The 19,222-nt window shown below is 61.7% G+C and overlaps 3 protein-coding genes across 3 annotated transcripts in view; all 3 read right to left on the minus strand.

The window, feature by feature from the left end:
- The window catches only part of LOC135888055 (antigen-presenting glycoprotein CD1d-like), a 76,452-nt gene that overhangs the window by 29,496 nt on the left and 27,734 nt on the right, over positions 1–19,222 (minus strand). The gene's annotated exons all lie outside the window — the stretch shown is intronic.
- TNF (tumor necrosis factor) lies at positions 223–2,886 on the minus strand. The gene is made up of 4 exons (XM_065415811.1): positions 2,707–2,886; positions 2,047–2,086; positions 1,190–1,252; positions 223–659 (listed from the first exon to the last, which is right to left on the minus strand). Exons 1-4 carry the CDS (start codon positions 2,884–2,886, stop codon positions 223–225), a joined length of 720 nt encoding a protein of 239 aa, XP_065271883.1.
- On the minus strand, positions 10,116–11,890 carry LOC135888063 (lymphotoxin-alpha-like). The gene is made up of 4 exons (XM_065415876.1): positions 11,738–11,890; positions 10,990–11,035; positions 10,781–10,846; positions 10,116–10,522 (listed from the first exon to the last, which is right to left on the minus strand). Exons 1-4 carry the CDS (start codon positions 11,888–11,890, stop codon positions 10,116–10,118), a joined length of 672 nt encoding a protein of 223 aa, XP_065271948.1.

A 19,222-nucleotide genomic window follows, 5' to 3' on the forward strand; every position in this document is an offset into this window, starting at 1 on the left:
TCTGTGGCCACATGGGGCATATTGGCAGAGAGGCATAAAGGATGTCCACAGAGGTCTTCCGATCATCTCTGATAGTCAGTTTGATGTGGTGGGATGCGGGGTGGTAGTCTTGGCTTTGGAGGCCAGTTGGGTAGGAGGGTTGAAGGGTTGACCAAGGATGGAAGATGGTGGGTTGACCAAGGATGGAGGATGCGTTGGCCAAGGATGGAAGATGGTGGATCATTATTGGGGAGCTCCTAATTCCAATGCAATCACCCCAAAATACACCTGCCCATTGCTGTCCAGATCTAAATATTGGGCCGAGTCGATTTCAGAGGAGATTTCATCGCCTTTCATCAACTGGAAGACAGCTCCTTGGTAGATGGACTCGAACCACACCCCCTCCTCATTCTTGGCTGCCTTGGACCCCTCGCAGAACGACTTGATGGCCATCAGCAAGGGAACGTTTTCTGGGTACTCAACGGAGTAGCGCAAGATGGTATGCCGGAGAGGAATGGACTCCTCCGGACATTTGTGTCCCTTGAAGACCACCTGGGAGTAGATGAAGTAGAGGCCGTCGGACGGGACCACCAACTTGTTGTTTACCAGCGCCATCCCGTTCTGCATCATGGTGTGTGCAACTTTGTCAGTCCAGATCAGCTCTTTGGAGTCACTGGATGCTGGGAGGGACAGAAGAAGGCAGACATGGTCAAACCCTACCTGGATTGTCTCCTATGATCAATCTACCCAGGCTTCGGCCTACATCATCCCCCAAAATGGGGCCACCAGCCCTTGATAACTCTTGGTCCTAACCCTAGTCTCTCCCCTGTAGTCAGTCTACCCAGGCTTTGCCCTCCAACACAATACAGTGATGGCGTGCCTAATCCTTGACAACACTAGGCCAAAACCTAGAGGAATTGTCCCCCTGCTCTCTGGCATCTCCTGGACTTCGGCCTACAACGTCCATGTAACCCAAATCTTTGGCCTCCATCACCCCAAAAGATGGGGCCCTTCCCCTCTACGTTTACGAGCAGATGTGCACTGGTGTCTGTGGAAATGTGTGCTCGTGTATGGGTGTGTCTTTGTGGAAGTCTTTGTTTGTCTGTTGCCTGCCTCAGACATAGAAACCCCCAACCACAAGTATCTCCCCCGCCCCCATAGGGCCCAGTTCCTCAAACCCTCCCCGATCCCAGCTGTAAATTCCTCTTACCTACGACGTGGGCAGCTGGCTTTTTCAGCGACTGGGCCTGCAACTTCATCGTCATAGGATCTGCTTCAGAAAAAACAAATGGACGGTCAGACCGATCTTCCCTTGTTCACCAGCCCTCCCCACACCTCTCCTGGCCAATGACCCTGTCTTCTCTAGATCAGCTTCAGAGAGCCCCGGCTCAGCGGGAAGGCTGGGGAGCCAGGCTTTGAACCCATAACCTTACAGTCCCTAGGTTGGGGAATCTCTGATCTCCTCCCGCTAGGTCACTACAATGCAGGGAAGAGGAGAACCGGGATAGAATTGTGTTGGGAAGATGGACAGATTTTGGTGGGAATGGGTCAGGTTATCTTTGCTCCGTATGTTCTAGTCTCCCAACATTTAGTTGCTCTCCATGTTTTGGAGGAGCGGAGCCACCTTCTCGAAGCTTTGGGGAGGTCAATAAGCTCTCGAGGACGATCACCGTCTGCGGAGGCTCAACATCTGGAGCGAGATCCCAGATGTGGCCAGAGTGAGCTGAGATTTGCAGGGCGATGTTTTTCCCAAAGGGGCTAGCAGGATTGTCTGTTTCCATTCCCCTTCACCATGTCAGAAACACCTTCGATGGCCGTGATTTTTCAGGGAAATCCTGAGCCGGCAGCCTCGGAAAAAACCCGGAGGCATCTCGGGTCAGGCAACAGGACAAAACAATGGAGACCAGTTGCAATTTGCTAGCCCTTTTGGGAAGATGACTGAGGGCCAGTAAATAGATCTGTGATAAATCTGGCAAGAGAAATTTCATCTGGGGAGGGGAGATTCGGCTTAGAGGCTGCTATTATCAGAGGGCTAATGTTGGAAAATAAACCTCGGGAAATACTTACTAAGTTGTGTGTGGCCCGAACTCCTGGGTTCTTTGGGATCCTGGCAAAGAGAGAGAGAGGAGAGTTGAGTACAGAGGTTACAAAGTCAAAGCAGGAGTGTGTGTCAGGTGCTGTGTGTACCACGCTCTGCGAGAAGCAGAGCTGTTCACATCATTACACACCGCACAGGCAGCGGACGAGACCGGCCAGACAAAACATAGCCCAGGGAGCCAGGCACATGCAAGTGAAACGAGAAATACAGACAGCACAAAACACACGCCCAGACGAAAACACTGTCCCCAGATATATACACGGCGTCTAGGCAAAACACACACCTGGAAAGACAGACAGACAAAACCCACAACCGACGCGTTCGTAGGCAAACGGGCAGAGAAATACAAAGAGACACACAACTCCACGCAGCCCAGACTGCAATGGTGTGGTTAAAACCACACAAACGCCCCCGGCCACGAAGACACACATGCACGCACACAAGCGTCCGAGCCACACACGTGTGGACAAACCACAGACACACACATCAAAGTGCACACTGAGCCACAGGCGGGGAGTTGAAACCCACCCACATACCAAGACACACGCCAGCAGACACACAATCAGAGTCGGATGGCCACAGATCATGGCTCGGGGGGGTTACTCCCCCACCCCGGCGTTGCGGCTCACCTGGCTGATCAAGGGCCCCCCGTTTCTGAAATGCAGCAGAGCGAAGACGGCCGTGGCTCCCACCAGCAGCAGGAAGGAGCAGATGCTGAGGCATTTCCAGCGGCCGTCGGCGGGCCGCGACTCCCGCACCACGATAACGCCCCCCTTCTCGATGTCGCAGACCAGACTTTCGGTGCTCATGGCTGTGGGTTTGGCTGGGCTCGGGGCAGGGATCTCCAGGGTTAGTTTCCCGCTGGGCGAAGTTAGCAGCTGGCGCTGGGCAAATTCCCGGGATTTCAGTGACGCCGGCAGGCGGATGGAGCCGATTTCCCCGGATCGAAGGGGTGAATTTAGCTGGTTTCCCTGGGCAAATTCAGCCGATTCCACGGGACGAATTCGGTTGTGAGACAGGCGACCGTGGGGAATTTCACCTGAGCTGCCGGGTGACTCGAGTTGATTTCCCTGGAGCGGAGCGACGAATGGGTGCGGATTTCACCCTCCGAATTCAGTCAGTTTCCCCGGCGTGGAGCTTGGTTGTGCCTCGGTTTCCCCGCCCTTTGCGTGGCCGGCTCTTCCCAGCAGTTCTTGTCCTGGGGTGATTGATGAGTGGAGAAGCGTGGCAGCCTCGAGGTGTCGGCTCCTATTTATACGCCTGCCGCCTGCGCTTCGGAGCCGCCCGGCCCGCCTCCCCCATGACACGGGAGGAAATTTTCAAGCCCTGAAGCCTCCGCCCACAGAGAAGGAAGGAAAAACGAGAGAGTCGGTGATGGCGAAAGGCGGGAAGAGGAAAGAGCCCGAAATAGAAGGCGTCAAAAGCAGAAGTGGGACCAGCGAGTGGAACTGTGGTTTTGGGGAGCGGGGAGGAGTGAATCCAGCTCTGGAGAGGGCGGGGGGAGCCCCCCGGGGATACCGGGGTCCCCACCTCCCACGCCGCCACGCGGGGACCTGCCGGTCTGGCCGTCTCTGTCTGGGGGGGTCAGATGATGGACTTGGGGGGTCAGGCGTGGGGGGGCTGGCTGCCCCCCCATTGAGGCAACGGGGGTGGGAAAGGGGTGAGAGTGAGGGGCCTTGAGAAGGGTGTGTGTGGGGTGTGTGTCTGTGTCCGGTTGTGAGTGCCTGTCTGGTTGGGTGTGGGTCACTGTGTGTCTGTCTAGTTGTGTGCAGGGCCGTGTGTAGTTGTGTGTGTATGCAGTTGTGTGAGTCTCCGTGGGTGTCTTGTATGTGGGTCTGTGTGTGTGTGTGTAGTTGTGCACGGATCGCTGTGTGTGTGTGTGGCTAGTTGTGCGTGGGTCTGTGTGTGTGTAGTTATGCATGGATCTTGTGTGTGGGGGTAGTTGTGTGGGTCACTGTGTGTCTAGTTGTGTGGGAGTCTCTGTGTGTGTCCAATTGTGTGTGGGTCTGTGTGTGTGTGTGTTGGTGTGTGTGTGGTTGGGCGTGGGTCACTGTGTGTGCAGTTGTGTGTGTGCCATTGTGTGTGTTTGTGTAGTGGTGCATGGATCTTGTGTGTGTGTGTAGTTGTGCATGGGTCTCTGTGTGATTGTCTAGTTGTGTGTGGGTCTGGGTGTAGTTGTGTAGTTGTGCATGGAGCTCTGTGAGTGTGTAGTTTGTGTGTGTGTGTAGTTCTGCATGGGTCTGTTTGTGTGTAGGTGTGTGTGTGTCTGTAGTTGTGTGTGGGTCTGTGTGTGTGTAGGTGTGCATGGGTCTGTGTGTGTGTGTAGTTGTGGTTGTGTGTGTGTGTGTGTGTGTGTACCTGTGATAAATCTGGGGCTGATCAGCTCGGGGGGAACCCTCCAGATCCCCCCCCAGCCCTAGAGATGAGACTGGGTGGATCTAACCCACATGCCGCTCCGGGAGCCGGGGTCTCCCCTTGGGGTTATCTGGGGGGCTGGCTCTCAAGGCTGGCACATGTGGGGGGCTCTGTACTGGGGGACCCCTAAACTCCATGACACGGGTGGAAATTCGAAATGCCTTTGGCCGGACGTCTCACCGCCTCGCCCTCCCCGGGAGATCTTAGGAAGCTCAGATCTTAGTATCAGCAAATTTGGGGGCTGTCAGGTGTGTGTGGGGGGGACAATGCCAGACAACCCCAAAACCACTAGGGGCTGTGTCTACATCGCTCCGCTGACCCCCACCCCTGGCTGGGGGGTCATTATGTGGGGGCTTAAATTTTAGCACTAGCAAATTTTGGGGGTGTGGGGTGGGAGGAGAGATTGGGGTGATTGTGGGATGGCGAGCCCCCTAAATGTAACAGCTGGGTAGCGAGGGGGTCAGACTTCTGGGGGTGAGTGTAGGGTGGGAGGAGAGATTGGGGTATAGATGCCCCTACCCCGGTCCCCCAAGCGATCCATCGACAGGCAGAGCTTGTGGGCGAACAACCTGAGACATAGTCAGAAGCTGGGGGGCAGCGGTGGGATCCGGAGGGATGGGAGCAGGGAGGGAGCAGGGTTTGGGGGGGCCTGTTTCCCAAGCCCCCCCCCCCCCCCGCCCAAGCCTCCCCCCCCCACTGGAAAATCCGAGAGCCTGAAAGTTCAGGCCTCGTGAAGCAAGAGTCCCACTTGGAGTTTTCAGCCACTTTCTTCTGCTTTCGCTTCCACCGCCAGGAGACGAAGTCAAAACGGCCTTTTGCGATGCGCTTCGGTTTTGGTTCTGCCTTGTCCCCACATGTCCCGTTCCCTGCCCCCCTGAGCCAGCCAGTCCCCCCCTGGGGCCAGGGGGGAGCCGGCGCCTCCTAGAGGGGAGAGACCCTGGGCCCCATTCCCTGCCCCCTTGAGCCAGCCAGTCCCTGTCCCCCTGAGCCAGCCAGTCCCCCCCTGGGGCCAGGGGGGAGCCGGCGCCTCCTAGAGGGGAGAGACCCTGGGCCCCATTCCCTGCCCCCTTGAGCCAGCCAGTCCCTGTCCCCCTGAGCCAGCCAGTCCCTGCCCTGGGGCCGGGTGGAGCCGGCGCCCCCTAGAGGGGAGAGACCCTGGGCCCCAGTCCCTGTCCCCCTGAGCCAGCCAGTCCCTGCCCTGGGGCCGGGTGGAGCCGGCGCCCCCTAGAGGGGAGAGACCCTGGGCCCCAGTCCCTGTCCCCCTGAGCCAGCCAGTCCCTGTCCTGGGGCCGGGTGGAGCCGGCGCCCCCTAGAGGGGAGACCCCATTGCAATGGCAGAGAGGAGCCGGCTGGAACCAGGCCCCGGCTCAGCCCAGGCCCCGGCTGGCTCGGTCGGTCGCTCTGCCAAAGCTGAGTCGGAGCTGCCCCCTGCTGGCTGCGCTGGGGAATGGCAGGACTCGGCTCTGGGGATCCCTGGGTGGTTTGTCTTTGCCCCAGGGGATGCCGGCCCCACGGCGCCCCTGCCCCCCACCCGGTCAGGCGGGCAGACAGACAGCGCTAGCCACCCCCACACCCCTCTTCTAGCTATAGGGGTATCTATACATCCCTCCGTCCCTCCCTCCCTCCATCCACTCACCTCCACACTCCTCCGTCCATCCCTCACCCCGCTGTCCCTCTGTCCCTCCCTTCATCCTCACACTCCTCCATCCATCCATCCATCCATCCCTCCATCCATCCCTCACCCCGCTGTCCCTCTGTCCCTCCATCCACTCACCCCCCACACTCCTCCATCCCTCCATCCATCCCTCCATCACCCCACTGTCCCTCTGTCCCTCCCTCCATCCCCACACTCCTCCCTCCATCCATCCATCCCTCACCCCCGCTGTCCCTCTGTCCCTCCATCCACTCACCCCCACACTCCTCCATCCATCCATCTATCCCTCACCCCGCTGTCCCTCCGTCCCTCCATCCACTCACCCCCCCCACACTCCTCCGTCCATCCATCCATCCATCCATCCATCCATCCATCCATCCATCCACTCACCTCCACACTCCTCCGTCCATCCCTCACCCCGCTGTCCCTCTGTCCCTCCCTTCATCCTCACACTCCTCCATCCATCCATCTATCCATCCATCCCTCACCCCGCTGTCCCTCTGTCCCTCCATCCACTCACCCCCCACACTCCTCCATCCCTCCATCCATCCCTCCATCACCCCACTGTCCCTCTGTCCCTCCCTCCATCCCCACACTCCTCCATCCATCCATCCATCCCTCACCCCCGCTGTCCCTCTGTCCCTCCATCCACTCACCCCCACACTCCTCCATCCCTCCATCCATCCATCCCTCACCCCGCTGTCCCTCCGTCCCTCCATCCACTCACCCCCCACACTCCTCCATTCATCCGTCCATCACCCTGATGTCCCTCCGTCCCTCCCTCCATCCACTCACCCCCACACTCCTCCTTCCCTCCATCCATCCCTCACCCCGCTGTCCCCCCGTCCCTCCCCCTCTGGCTCTGGCCAGACTCTGAGGTGACCCCTTCGCCTCCATGGAGAACACGCTTGGCTGGCATGTGCCCTAGGCCCTGGCACATCCCCCCACCCGGGGGTCCCACGAAGCTGCTGGCGAGCAGAGGCCTGGGTGGTGTGGAGCCTGGGGGGGGGGAGGGAAGCCTGGGGGTCGATACCCCCTGGGTCCTGGGGCTGGGTTTGCAGCCGCTCGGGGCCAGCGCCCCCCACTGGTGCTCCGATTGCGGGGGACGGGCGGCAGGTTGGCCAAGGCCTAGACAGCCCCGTCCGCCGGGCCCCCCGCGATCCCCACCCCAGGGCCAGTCACCCGAGCGGCCGCTCCCGGGGGGAGAACCAGGGGCCGGGCAGAGACAAAGCCAGGAAGCCGGCGCACGAGTTGGCCGCAGCGACACCGGCTGCCCGCTCGGGTGAGGGAGGTTCAGCGAGCGGGACGGGTCCTTGGACGAGCCGGTGCGCTCGACAGGGCCGACCGGGCAAGGGGCGGGCGTCTGGCACTGCTGGGGTTGCCAGCCCTGCCTCGGGATGGTCCGGGCGTCTCTGGCCGTTCCAGGAGAGCACGGTGGGGATGAAACCTCTGGGAATGCGTCCAGCCAAAACTGGCCCCGCGCCAGCGCCTGGGCCAGGAACTGAAAGCGGAAAACGCCGTAAAAACCCTGGGGAGGTTTCCAAAGAGCCCCCGGCGAGATTCGCGACCGAGAGAGAGAGAGAAAGAAAGACGATGGGGCTGGCGGGAGGGGAGCTGCTGTCACACCCTGCAGATGGGGGGCACAAGGGGGTGCTCCGGAAGGGGAGAGGCAGCCCTGGGATCCCCCCCTGGATTACGGAGCCTGGCGGGAAGCCGAGGGGCATCAGTTGCTGTCCTGGGGGGCGAAGGATGCTTGGGCTGGTCAAACCCGAGGGGGGGCCCTCGCGCTGGGCCGGGACGGGAAGGGCGCCGGGCCCCAGCGGGTCTGGTGGGGCTTTGAGACCCCAGAAGGGGGTATGATACAGTGATCTGCCGGGGGTGGGGAGAGTCACAAAGAGGGACCCCCCCTGAGTCCCGGGGGCGGGGGGGCAGTGCCGGGAAAGGACACCTGAGAGCTCATGCCCAGACTCAGCCACAAGGGGGCGCCGGGGCGGAGGAGAGTATTATTTACTCCTCATGATGCATGAACTAGGGGTCACCCAATGAGATTAACGGGCAGCAGGTTTAACACCAATGAAAGGACGTATTTCTTTACACAACGGACCGTTAACCTGTGGAACTCCTTGCCACAGGATGTTGTGAAGGCCAAGACTAGACCAGGGTTCAAAAAAGAACTAGATAAGTTCATGGCGGATCGGTCCATCAATGGCTATTAGCCAGGCTGGGCAGGGATGGTGGCCCCGGCCTCTGTTTGCCAGACGCTGGGACTGGACGACGAGAGATGGATCATTCGATAACTGCCCTGTTCGGTTCATTCCCGCTGGGGCACCTGGCATTGGCCGCTGTCAGAGACAGGACACGGGGCTACACGGACCTTTGGTCTGACCCAGTCTGGCCGCTCTGATGTTCTTATGCCTGCCCTCAGCACCTTGCTGAGGAGGTCGGTGTTGTTGCACCAGTGGGGAAACTCAGGCACGGTGGGGCGGCGAACCCAGGCGTCCGGGGCGGGGGTATCCCAAACTAAAGCGCTGTCCACTAGGATGACCTTGATCTTGTCAGAGCTGGGGGCTGTCTCAGCCCAGGGGAGCCCTGCCCCCTTTTGGGGGGGCTGTCCCAGTCAGGGAACCCCTCCCTCCCATTTAGGGGGTGTGTCCTAACCTTAGGGAGCCCCGCCCAATTGAGAGGTGTGTCCCAGCTGAGCCAGTCAGATCCACCCCCCCTTTACAAGCCCCTCCCCCAATCTCCCCCAACCCCCTCACCATTTGTGGGATGCGAGCAGGGGAGGGGATTTGAACCTTTGGGGCACAGAGAAACGAGATGAAAACACCACGGAGCCCAGTCGCGAGTCCGGCTTTAATTCATTGACATAAATAAATACATTCGTGGGCGGCCGAGCTGCCCCCCATCATAAATAAATAATTTACAACACATTCCCATAAATAAATAGCGCTGCCTCCCCCGCCCCCCGCCTTGTCCCCCATTTCCCCGATCCACAGCCCCTCCGCTGGGGGTGGGGCCTAGACTTGGGCACCCCCTGGAACAGAGAGATGTACCCCAGTAACTTTGGGGGGGTCACCTGCCCCCTGAAAACTCTCAGGCAGGTCTCATGTCAGTGGGGCTGCTCCAGCTCCAAGAGGGGGAGCTTTGGATGAAAACACGTTTTTTGGGGTGCTGGGGGGGCCCCGAAGAAGCTGTACCCCAGAATTCTCTCTCTAACAATGTGTGGGGGTGTTGCATTCACCCACACACCCCAAATCCAGGAGGACATTATGATCACCTAGCAAGGGGCACCCCTATAATTTGGTGTCTATTCCCAGAACCCCCCCCCAAAATTTGTCTGTGTTTTCACTCAATTAGTGTCACTGTGGCCCCACTTTTGAAGGGGAACAGCTGCAAGAAACTATCCTGAGTCCCCCCAGATCTCACCTACACCCCAAATCTCAGCTCCACCGCTTAATTAAATCAAAAGGGACCCCAATAAAGTTGGGGTGTCTAATCCTGAACCCCTCCAAAAACTCAGCTGCTTCCCCCTTCTACTGGGGGTGGGGTTAATACAGTCACCCCAGATGGCAGAACAGCCTATAAACTAAAATCGAGGGACACCCCGATAATTTAGGGGTACGGCTGACCCCCCAAATATTCTGAGGATTCCCCATTAATAGAACGGCTATTAAAATCCCCCCAAATCCTAGTGCACCAAGAGCATTAAATGGGGTGCGTGTGTGCAGAAAGTTTGGGGGTACATTAACTGGAACCCCCTAATATTTTGAGGATCCTCTTAAACCCCATGGCTGTTCTTACACCTCCAACCCCACATTGCAGAACACTGACCCCAGGGGTGCCCCATCAATAAGTGCACACTAATCATTTTGGGGTACAGCAAAGTGAAACCCTCCAAAGACGCCCCCAGCAGCTCCAGCCCACCCTCAGCGCATAAGGGGGACCCCACCCCAAAACCCAGCAGGCGCGTCACAGGGCAAACGCCCCGAACGACAAGGTGCCCTGGTCGGACAGCAGATGCGCCTCCCCCTCCGTCTGCGTGGACAGCCGGTCCCCCTCCTGCAGGGCAAACGCTGCCCCCTGGTGGAGGGAGCGGTACCAGGAGCCCCCCCCGGAGCAGGCCGTTTTGTGGGCGCTCAGGATGGGGACGTCTCGGGGGTAGGTGTCGGAGAAGAGCAGCACGCGGTGCGCCAGGACCAGGGGCTCGTCCCCCGCGGGGCAGGCGGCCCCCAGGAAGGACGCCTGGAAGTAGACGAAATACATGCCGGAGGCCGGCACCACCAGCGAGTCATTGGCCAGGCGGAAGCCGCCCCGGGTGAAGGAGGCGTCGACGTCGCTTCGCCAGCGGAGCCGCTCGCCGGAGGGGCCGGGGTGCCCTGCGAGGAGAGGGGAGAGAAAGGGGAGGTGGGTTTCAAACCAGCGGCCGAAGGGTTCACCCGCCTGGCGGGCGGATCAGGACGCAAACAGCCGAGAAAAAACAGATATTGAGGGGGGGGAACATTGTTTCTACCACTGTTGTAACCGGCACCCGCAGGGCGGCCTGATTCCGGCCTCCGCCAGCAGAGGGCGGCGGAGAGGGGCCCTCTTGGGGCGTAGAGCAGCGGAGGGAGCGTCCCCCAAGTCCAGCGACTCACCTACGAGATGGGCGGCGGGCGCGTGGGTCCGGTCGGCGCGGTGCCCCAGGGCGGTCCAGGGGGCGACTGTTGGGAAAGACAGAGACGGATCATTGCCATGGCCGAGGACAGGCCAGGGGGAGGGGGGCAGAGCCGGACGCCTGGGTTCCCTGGAATGCATTCCAGACAAGAGTCCAGTTTGGGGGTGGCCTGGGGGGGGAGTTACTTACCGGCGTCTTCAGAACCTCTGACCCCCCGTCCAGCCTCATCTTCCACCTGCAAATGAGGGGGGATACTAGGATGAAGCTCTGCCGGTGCCCCTCACTCCCGACCCGCAGCCCCTGCCAGCCCAGCCCTGCCCCCCCGCCCAGCTCTGCCGGTGCCCCTCACTCCCGACCCGCAGCCCCTGCTAGCCCAGCCCTGCCCCCCACCACTCTGCCGGTGCCCCTCACTCCCGACCCGCAGCCCCTGCCAGCCCAGCCCTGCCCCCCCGCCCAGCTCTGCCGGTGCCCCTCACTCCCGACCCGCAGCCCCTGCCAGCCCAGCCCTGCCCCCCCCCCCAGCCCTGCCGGTGCCCCTCACTCCTGACCCGCAGCCCCTGCTAGCCAAGCCCTGCCCCCCCCCCTGCTCTGCCGGTGCCCCTCACTCCCGACCCGCAGCCCCTGCCGGCCCAGCCCTGGGCCCCCCCCAGCTCTGCCGGTGCCCCTCACTCCCGACCCGCAGCCCCTGCCGGCCCAGCCCTGCCCCCCCCCCTGCTCTGCCGGTGCCCCTCACTCCCGACCCGCAGCCCCCTGCCCCCCCCCCACTCTGCCGGTGCCCCTCACTCCCGACCCGCAGCCCCTGCCAGCCCAGCCCTGCCCTCCCCCCAGCTCTGCCGGTGCCCCTCACTCCCGACCCGCAGCCCCTGCCGGCCCAGCCCTGCCGGTGCCCCTCACTCCCGCCCCGCAGCCCCTGCCGGCCCAGCCCTGCCCCCCTCACCTGTCTGTGGGAGTACCCGTAGAGCACTGTGCCCAGCAGCGCCCCCAGCAGGAGAAAGCAGGCGCCGCGAAGCAGATGCCAGCAGAGATCCCTGTGGCTCTGGGGCCCCAGCTGCAGCAGGAGGGGCCCGGCCTGCTCTGACTGGGGCTGCATTGGTGGGGGGCTGAGCTGGGAGCCGGGGGGCTGGGGGGAGAGCGGAGCCGGCAGAGCTTGTGGCTGAGGCACGGCGGCCGGAGGAGCCTGTGATGAGGCAGCTGCCTGGCTCGGCTCTTTATAGGGGAAGGAGGCCTCAGGCGAGCTGAGGTCACCGGGGGAACCCCGGCGTTCGGGGAACAGGCACGGATGTAACCTCGCAAGAGAGACAAAAACAGAGAGAGAGAGAGAGAGAGACTGATTCACGTCCTCCAGCCCCAGGCCTCAGACACACAGACGGGTGTGTGTGTGTGTGTGTGTGTGTGTGTGTGTGTGTGTGTGCCTGGGGGAGAGAGCGATAGATGGGGGGGGGGGAGTGTCTGGGGATAGATAGATAGATAGATAGATAGATAGATAGATAGATAGAGAGGGGTGGTGGCTGGGGATAGATAGATAGATATATAGATGGAAGGGGGTGGATGGGGATGGATGGATAGATATAGATAGATAGATAGATAGATAGATAGATAGATAGATAGATAGATGGGGTGGATGTGGATGGATGGATGGAGGGTGTGTGGGGATGGATGGATGGATGGATAGTGGGATGGATGGATGGATGGATGGATGGATGGATGGATGGATGGATGGATGGAGGGGGTGTGTGGGGATGGATAGATAGAGTGGATGGATGGATAGTGGGGGTGGATGGATGGATGGATGGATGGAGGGGTTGTGTGGGGATGGATGGATGGATGGAGGGGGTGTTGGGATGGCTGGATAGATAGATAGATAGTGGGGGTGGATGGATGGATGGATGGATGGAGGGGTTGTGTGGGGATGGATGGATAGGTCGATGTGTGTGGGGATAAATCGATTTCTAATCCATGCACTCTATTACAAGCTCTGGGAGGAGGGTGGGGTGTAGGGGTGAGAGCAGGGGGCTGGGAGCCAGGACTCCTGGGTTCTCTTTCAGCTCTGGGAGGGGAGGGGTGACAGGTCAGCTAGGGAGCTGCCTGCCCTCCTGTCCAGGAGAAGCCCTGTTTCCCCTTTCGTTTGGTCCCCCAATCCGCGAGTGTCCAGAAATCGGCAGGCGATGCCAGGACAGCCACTGCCCAGGGCCGGGCACCCCGGGCCTGAGACGCGGGTCGCACGGCCCGGCTCGGGAGACGCAGCGGCTCCAACTGTGCATTCTTTGGGGCTCAGACCCCCTGTGATCCCCTTGGGGCGTCGGGACCCCCAGTGTCACAAGGGGGCCTAGGCATCATTAAACCCCAGCCGGGGCTGGGTCTCGGGGCTCCCTGTATAACTCGCCCCCGTGGCCCACCCCAGAGCCAGCTGCATCTCAGCACAGGGTGAGGGGTCCCCGGGTAACCAGCCCCCCATGCCCCGCCCCAGAGCTAGCTGCATCTCAGCACTGGGTGAGGGGTCCCTGGCTAACCAGCCCCCCGCCCCAGAGCCGGCCGTGAGGGGAAGCGGAAGCCGGGGGTCCCTGGGTAACCGGCCCCCCGCCCCGCCCCAGAGCCGGCTGTGAGGGGAAGCGGAGGCCGGGGGTCCCCGGGTAACCGGCTCCCCGCCCCGCCCCAGAGCCGGCTGTGAGGGGAAGCGGAGGCCGGGGGTCCCCGGGTAACCGGCCCCCCGCCCCGCCCCAGAGCCGGCTGTGAGGGGAAGCGGAGGCCGGGGGTCCCCGGGTAACCGGCCCCCCGCCCCGCCCCAGAGCCGGCTGTGAGGGGAAGTGGGGGCTGGGGGTCCCCGGGTAACCGGCCCCCCACCCCCCCCAGAGCTGGCCATGAGGGGAAGTGGGGGCTGGGGGTCCCCGGGTAACCAGCCCCCCGCTCCGCCCCAGAGCCGTCCGTGAAGGGAAGTGGGGGCTGGGGGTCCCCGGATAACCGGCCCCCCGCCCCGCCCCAGAGCCGGCTGTGAGGGGAAACAGAGGCTGGGGGTCCCCGGGTAACCGGCCCCCTGCCCCACCCCAGAGCTGGCCGTGAGGGGAAGTGGGGGCTGGGGGTCCCTGGGTAACCAGCCCCCCGCCCCGCCCCAGAGCCGGCCGTGATGGGAAGCGGGGGCCGGGGGTCCCCGGGTAACCAGCCCCCCGCCCCGCTCCAGAGCCGGCTGTGAGGGGAAACAGAGGCTGGGGGTCCCCGGGTAACCGGCCCCCTGCCCCACCCCAGAGCTGGCCGTGAGGGGAAGCGGGGGCCGGGGGTCCCCGGGTAACCGGCCCTCTGCCCCACCCCAGAGCCGGCCGTGAGGGGAAGCGGGGGCCGGGTGTCCCCGGGTAACCAGACCAGATTCTGAATCAAGGTCCCGACCACTCGGTCTTGGCTGGGCCCCAGGGTGCGTGTCTGGAGCTGTGTGTGTGGGGGGGGATGGACAGCCTGGGGGGGCGGCCGGGGGGCAGTCTGGGGCTGTGTGTGTGTGTGGGGGGGTGGACAGCCTGGGGGGGTGGCCGGGGGGCAGTCTGGAGCTGTGTGTGTGTGGGGGGGGTGGACAGCCTGGGGGGGGCGGCTGGGGGGCAGTCTGGGGCTGTGTGTGTGTGTGTGGGGCAGACAGCCCTGGGGGGGGGAACAGCTGGGGGGGGCAACCCAGCCTCCCAGCCCCCTCCCACCCAGTGAGCCCCCGCCCCGCTCTACAGGGACCCTCAGGTGGGACCCACAACAGCCCCACCACATACACATCAACTCACACACAATCACGCACCCCCCAGGCACACACACGCAGATGCACAACACACACAGAGAACACACTGGGCCACAGCACAGACCAACACAACACACAACACACACACAAACTCATACACCCACAGAGCACACGCCACACCCCACACACAGACACAATACACACACACAACACACACAGAGAGAACACACCATGCCCCCACACACCACACCACACCACATGCATACAAACTCCCACACACCCAGCACACACATTCACACACAAACCCATGCACACAGAGAGAACACACCACATAACACACAGAGCACACACACAGAGCCAGAACACACACACACACACACACAGAACATACCTCACCACAACACACCACACACAGAGCACACACACTCACACAAACTCATACACACACAGAGCACACGCCACCCCACACACAGACACAAGACACACACACAAACAAGACTCACAGAGAGAACACACTGTGCCACACCACACCACACACACCACACCACACAACATGCATACAAACTCATACACATCCAGCACACACACACACACACACACACACACACAGAACAAACCACACAACACACACACACCCATAGGGAACATACACACACACCCCACAGAGAACACCCCCCCACACCCGTTCCCCACACACACCACAGAGAACACACACACACATACACACTCTCACACACCTCTAGAGAACACACACAGACCCCCCCATGTCCCCAGTGACTCTCAATTTGGGGGGGGTCCCTGTGGGTGCAGGTGAGGCCGCCCCCCCCAGCTCCCCGACCCGCAGCCCCCCCCCCAACCTCTCTCTCTCTCTCTCTCCATCTGGGCCCGTTTCCTTCCCTCCTTCCTCCCTTCCCGTAACTCAGCCGGGCCGGGGCCGGGCTGGGGCAGATTCTGTGTAACCCCCCCCCCCCCCCCCCCCCGCACCCCCCCTGCCGCCCCCGCACCCCCTGAATTCCCCTGGTGCCGCCTTTCTTTGAAAGGGAAAGCGGTTGAGGTGAAGAAGGGAAGGAAACAGTCACAGCGAAAGGGGCGGGCGGTTAACCGGCGGGGGGGGGGGGGGCGGTTGGACGGGTGCCCGTGGCACGAGGAGCCCAGAGGCCACGGCGGGCGGGCAGAATCCCCGACTCTCTGCGGGCACAAGCATGGGGGTGAACCCGGGCAGACCCGTGTGTGCAAGGGGGGGTTTACTGGTGTGCAAATGGGCGGGGGTGAGGTTTAACCGGGTAGGGTTCTGTCGCACACGTGCAAACCCGGAAAAGCGTGCAAGGTTTGTTCCTGTGCCATGGTGGCTCACACACGTGCGAGCACAGGGCAAAGATGTGTGTGCAAAGGGTAAAGCGTGTGAGAGTCTTTCACCTGCAATGGTGGCTTGCACATGTGCAAGCGTAATGCAAAAGCACATGTGTGCACGGTTCTGGACAATGCCACAGTGGATTTCTCAAGCCTCGTGCAAGGGTTGAGCCGTGCAAGCTTTACACTGTGACCGGTCCCTCTGCCGGCAACGTCGAGCTTCACTCGTGCGTGTGCAAACACAGGGGGCAAAGCGTGCCCAGGCAGGCGGGCCTGCTACAGCCCGTGGGCCTGGCCGTTTCATGCACACGGCTGGGCATTCAGCATCCGCAGCCAGGGCTCCGGGCGTGTGGGAGGGCTGGGAAGGTGCCCGCATGTGGGTGCTTTACAGGAACACGAGGGGCTGTTTGCTGGTGAACACTGGTGAATTTTGGGTGTGCAAAGACAGGTGTGCAGGGCGTGCAAAGGGAACGGGGACTACGCGCTGAGGGGGTCTCTGTCTGGGCCAAAGCATGCGTGCAAAAGGCGAGGTTCAGCCATGCAAATGGTGCTTCGCCGGCCGTGCGACGTGGGGTCACGTGAAGGGCATTTCCATCAGTGCAAATGGTGCATTGACACTGGTGCAAAATCAGGTTCCCCCCAGTGTGTATCACATCCCGCTCAGCTAGCATGTGTTCAGCACGCACTAAGAAGGCAGATTGTCACGGGGCGGGGGGCAGGGGACAGCCCCCCCCAAACTCACCTCCTGCAATCACAGCCACCATCGGCTTCCCCCCTTTCCCGTCCCTTCCCCCTCTGAGGTTCGCCCACCGCGCCAGAGAACCAGTCCCCGTCAGACTACTCCAAGCACAGCTCCCCCAAGCATCTTATGCAAGACCGTCTCCCACCCACCAAACCCGCATCCTGTCCCTCTCCGAAAATCAGCAGCCTGCCGCACGGCAACCAACCAGCCCCCTCCAACCGATGCCCTCAGCCCCGGCCCCACTGTGCTGCAGCCGGTGGCTTTTCTCGGGAACCCGCTCGGGCAGCGCTGACCCTGTTGTTGTTCCCCTCAACGCCCCCGCCGTCTCGGCCCCCCACAAGATGGGACTCGCTGTAGGTTACGTGACTTACGGGAACCCACCACAAGCTGCACTTGGCCTGCGCAGAGCTGACCCCAGATGGGCACCGGAGATAGGGCAGGTTGCAGAGCTCGGTCCAAGGAGCGGATGGGGGTCCAACCACATCCCCCGGACGAGCCGAAGGCGACCTAGAGGAGAGGAAGTGATTGCAAACCACACCTGACCTGGATAGCGCCAACCTCAGCTGGTCCCCGACCATCCGTCACCAGGAGAACGCGGCTTGCGAAATCGCCCCAGGTGCCCTCATTTGAACAACGGGGAGAACAAGTCAGAGCAGTTCGGCCGCTGCCCCGTGACCGCAATTCAGGCTGGGAAACCGGAGACGGCTCCGAGAAGAGCCGGGAGAACGATCACAGGCTTGGAAAGCAGAAGCTCCGTCCAGTTGAACAAAGCGACTGATAAGGGGGCGACGTGATCCCAGCCTAGAAGTGCCCACACGGGGAGCAGCTGCGTGATCACAGGCTCTGCGATCGAGCAGCCAAAGCCCCAGCCATTGGCTGGAAGTCACCACTAGAGAAGTTCAGCCGTCGGTTTTTAACAGAGAGGGGGAATGAACAATTCCCCGAGGGCCGCGGTGCTGTTTCCATCCTAACTCAAGCCGGGCTGGTTTCCTCAAAGATCTGCTCTCGCTTGAGTAGGCCTGAATTCAGGGAAATCCTAGGGCCTGCGTTATTCCGGAGGTCAGAATAACCTGACCTCCGGAATAACGGTCCTGTCCGGGCGTAGAGTCTATGAATTCTTATTTGCAGGAGCGCTCGGAGCGCCGATCCCAGGCCAGGCTACAGCGTAGCCGTCAAAACAAAGGCCCGTTTGTTAGCGGTAGAGAAGAAAGTCTCCGCTGTTCCCGCACGTGGAAGAAATAGGAGACGTTTAATCCCAGGTTTGGTTGGGATCTAGTGTTCGGAAGTTGTTTCAGATCAAAGCAGGACTGGCAATGCCCCATCCCATGGTCTCCGGGGCGGGGGGTGGTGGGATAAGTCTACGTAGCTTATGGAAAGCCACCAGACACCTAAGTAAGGTTCAGCAAGCTCCACTCCAGAGATCGCATCTGTGTAACTCACCTTGAAAGCAACCTGGGCCCGGACAGCCCTGCTTTGGAAATGTTCACCCCAGACAGGAGATGTGGGGAGCTCAGATGTTTGTACCCTCGGGGGACCCACCACAAAACAAACCTAGCCATAGGCGGCTCTGCTCCAGAGGGGTCCCCAGAGATCAGTCAGACAAGGTGGTTTGGTCCACATAGCTTCAGGGAACCCGCCACAAACGCGAGCTAGACCCAACGAAGGGGCAAGTCACAGAGCAGGGTTGGGTGCAACCTCTGGGGAGAGGGGAAGGGTCATGATCTCCTGGCAGATCTGGACCAACTACTGTTTCACCTGCTGTTCTAATTGGCAGCCGCAGCCGGTAGGAATCAGGCCGGAAGAGGCCTCTCCTAGGGGACCCCAGGCTGCGAGCTGCTGTGGGAAGAGGACTCAGCAGGGTGGAGGATGGGAGGGTTGGTGACGTCTGCTGGCACGGAGAGATCTTGGCTCATCAGGGAGTCTATCGGGTGAGGTAACCGGGTTGCATAACCTGCGGCGTCTCTTCCAAAACCAGCGGGGATATTTTTGGCTCTGGGATGCAGTGGGGTCACTTCTGCTTCCGGCTCCGGGGGCTGAGAGGTGCAAGAGAAAAATCTCCGACCGATGAGAGGGGTGGAAACAAATGTATCATGGAATTTACGTCCTGACCCACAGGCCCCAGCTCTGCCGGTGCCCCTCACTATCGACCCGCAGCTCCCGCCAGCCCAGCCGTGCCCCCCCCAGCTCTGCCGGTGCCCCTCACTCCCGACGCGCAGCCCCTGGCAGCCCAGCCCTGCTCCCCCCAGCACTGCCGGTGCCCCTCACTCGCGACCTGCAGCCCCCGCTAGCCCAGCCCTGCGCCCCCCAAGCTCTGCCGGTGCCCCTCACTCGCGAGCCGCAGCCCCCGCTAGCCCAGCCCTGCCCCCCCCCCAGCGCTGCCGGTGCCCCTCACTCCCGACCCGCAGCCCCCTGATATCCCAGCCCTGGGCTCCCCCCCAGCTCTGCCGGTGCCCCTCACTCGCGACCCGCAGCCCCCACTAGCCCAGCCCTGCCCCCCGCAAGCTCTGCCGGTGCCCCTCACTCGCGAGCCGCAGCCCCCGCTAGCCCAGCCCTGCCCCCCCCCACGCTGCCAGTGCCCCTCACTCCCGACCCGCAGCCCCCTGATATCCCAGCCCTGGGCTCCC

This window comes from Emys orbicularis, chromosome 13, assembly GCF_028017835.1.
Source record: "Emys orbicularis isolate rEmyOrb1 chromosome 13, rEmyOrb1.hap1, whole genome shotgun sequence".
NCBI lineage: Eukaryota > Metazoa > Chordata > Testudines > Emydidae > Emys > Emys orbicularis.

Excerpts from the sequence above, each read along its gene's own strand:
- LOC135888063 (XM_065415876.1), bottom strand. The coding sequence starts at position 11,890 with ATGCAGCCCCAGTCAGAGCAGGCCGGGCCCCTCCTGCTGCAGCTGGGG. Across the intron at positions 10,847-10,989 it reads CAGAGGTTCTGAAGACGCCG|TCGCCCCCTGGACCGCCCTG; the intron begins GTAAGTAACTCC and ends CTTTCCCAACAG. Across the intron at positions 10,523-10,780 it reads GCCCGCCGCCCATCTCGTAG|GGCACCCCGGCCCCTCCGGC; the intron begins GTGAGTCGCTGG and ends CTCTCCTCGCAG.
- TNF (XM_065415811.1), bottom strand. The coding sequence starts at position 2,886 with ATGAGCACCGAAAGTCTGGTCTGCGACATCGAGAAGGGGGGCGTTATC. Across the intron at positions 2,087-2,706 it reads GGGGGCCCTTGATCAGCCAG|GATCCCAAAGAACCCAGGAG; the intron begins GTGAGCCGCAAC and ends TCTCTTTGCCAG. Across the intron at positions 1,253-2,046 it reads TTCGGGCCACACACAACTTA|CAGATCCTATGACGATGAAG; the intron begins GTAAGTATTTCC and ends TTTTTTCTGAAG.